The sequence below is a fragment of the Cervus elaphus genome, chromosome 1 (genome assembly GCF_910594005.1).
Source record: "Cervus elaphus chromosome 1, mCerEla1.1, whole genome shotgun sequence".
Taxonomy (NCBI): Eukaryota; Metazoa; Chordata; class Mammalia; order Artiodactyla; family Cervidae; genus Cervus; species Cervus elaphus.
In genome coordinates, this window is record NC_057815.1 from 76,807,833 (window position 1) to 76,810,110 (window position 2,278).

Genomic DNA, 2,278 nt, shown 5'->3' on the forward strand with positions numbered 1-2,278 from the left:
CTACAGTCCACGGGGTCACAAAGAGTCGGACACGACTGAGCTACTTCACTAGGAAAGAATCAGGAATTAAGATTGCCTGACTTAAGTCAGAATTTAAGCTTCTGACTTAAATAACTTTTCAAGTGGTACTATCATCATTTTCCAAGTTTAGGAAGACCAGGATCAGGGAGCATCAGGTTTAACATGGTAACTCTAAGCTGTCCATGAGACATCAAGTAGAGATACCAAAGATAGATATATTAGTTTGGGCGGGCCCGACTCCAGGCGGTCTGGGCCGGTACCCTTCTCCGTGTCCCTCCTCCCTCGGCGAGCCCGCGGGCGGGCGCCCCTCGGCCAGGAAAGCCTGCAGACGGGTGGCTCATGCCCAGACTGGACGACCACCTCTGGAGAGGTCCCTGTGCTAAGGGCACGAAGCACAGAAGCCGCCCGAGGGCCAGTGCCAGAGGGCTGGTAGCCAAAGCGGGAGAGATGATCAACTCCTCGGGGTCAGGCCCCTCTCTGCTGGCGGCCCACGGTGCCCTGGGCACCGACCCTGCTCATGGGCCTCAGAGCACTGGTGTGGGGGGCCAGGGCAGCAGCAGCCACGTCAATAGCTGGCATCACCACCTGGTGCAGAGGAGCCTGGTGCTGTTCTCGGTGGGGGTGGTCCTGGCCTTGGTGCTCAACCTCCTGCAGGTCCAGAGGAACGTCACCCTGTTCCCAGATGAGGTCATCGCCACCATCTTCTCCTCCGCCTGGTGGGTTCCTCCGTGCTGCGGGACAGCAGCTGCTGTGGTCGGCCTGCTGTACCCCTGCATCGACAGTCACCTTGGGGAGCCGCACAAGTTCAAGCGGGAGTGGGCCAGCGTGATGCGCTGCGTGGCCGTCTTCGTTGGCATCAACCACGCTAGTGCTAAACTGGATTTTGCCAATAACGTTCAGCTCTCCTTGACGTTAGCAGCCCTGTCTCTGGGCCTCTGGTGGACATTTGACCGTTCAAGAAGCGGCCTGGGGCTGGGCATCACCATCGCCTTCCTCGCCACCTTGATCACGCAGCTGCTGGTGTACAATGGGGTCTATCAGTACACGTCCCCAGATTTCCTCTACATCCGCTCCTGGCTCCCCTGCATATTCTTCTCGGGAGGCGTGACCGTGGGAAACATAGGACGGCAGCTGGCCATGGGTGTCCCCGAAAAGCCACACAGCGATTGAATCTTCAGACCCACGGATCCTGAAGAGTGGCGAGCTTTGGGAAGAAAATCTGTGATACTGGGTAGTGACAAAGACTATCTCTTTTCCTCAGTAATCTTTTCGGATGGGGCTGACTGTTCCAGTGACCCCTGGGACACACTTCACCTGTGTCAGAGCAGCAGCGCGGGCGGAAGGCCGCTGGTGTTGGCACCTTGCGGGACAGTGTCTGGGCCCGCGTCCGCCGGGGGCTCCGCGAGCAGGCCGGCCGGGCACCGGGTCCCGAGGACTCAGTCTCCCGTGTTATTAAATGCCAAGTTGCCATATTTCCCAGCCTCAAACTAAAGCCTAACTACCAGCTCTGGTTTCGTATCAGCGCCCCGGGGATGGCTCGATGGTGCTTACAAAGATGAAGTGTGGTAAAATAGGAATATTACTGATCCAAAAGATTTTAAAAATAGGGCTGTGTTGTGAAAGAAGAGAAGGCGGTGGTGGCAGCAAGTGCAGGGCGGCCGCGCCGGGCGGGCGGGCACAGCGTGCCCCCGGTGGCCGTGTGGGGCGCCGCGCAGACAATCGTGCAGAGAGGAGGCGTGCGTGGAAGGTCGTGGCTCTGCGCTGCGATGGGTTGGACTTTCCACCCCCGTATTCACAGAGTTTGCCCAGAATCCGCATCGTCTCGAAGGGGGCACCTGCTGGCCACACGTCTCCGTCTTGGCCCAAACCGTGAGTTTTCTTTGATACTCGCTCGGGAAGAAGAGACCACTTTTTCCCCACAGCCCTATGGGATTTGCAATCTGTGATTGCCTTGTGAAAAGAAGAGTGCGTACGTCACTGCATTAAACATTCGGTGTTTCTAAATACTCAAAAGACGTGGTGAGCACAATGTATTCATTTAATGGCATAGACCATGTTGGACCCGGTCTGCAAGTCCTGGGTCTTCAACTTCAAGTGCAATGTATAGGAAAACCAATCTGAGCCTTGTGTTCTCTTTAAATATTTATTATTATTATTTTTTAAACGTATGAGATGTTAAAGAGGGTTCTCCATTTCAGTGCTGCATGGAGGCAAAATTCAGCAATAATTTCTTTTCAGTTGTGAAGTTACTTTGTTG

General features: G+C 55.3%; 1 protein-coding gene across 1 annotated transcript; it reads left to right on the forward strand.

The window, feature by feature from the left end:
* Positions 1 to 253: 253 nt before the first annotated feature.
* On the forward strand, positions 254 to 2,034 carry LOC122697910 (insulin-induced gene 1 protein-like). Its single transcript, XM_043908847.1, is given in 3 exon segments — positions 254 to 1,169; positions 1,171 to 1,243; positions 1,246 to 2,034. Coding segments are annotated over 3 exon segments (1,149 nt in total). The 5' UTR covers positions 254 to 360; the 3' UTR covers positions 1,513 to 2,034.
* Positions 2,035 to 2,278: the final 244 nt, after the last annotated feature.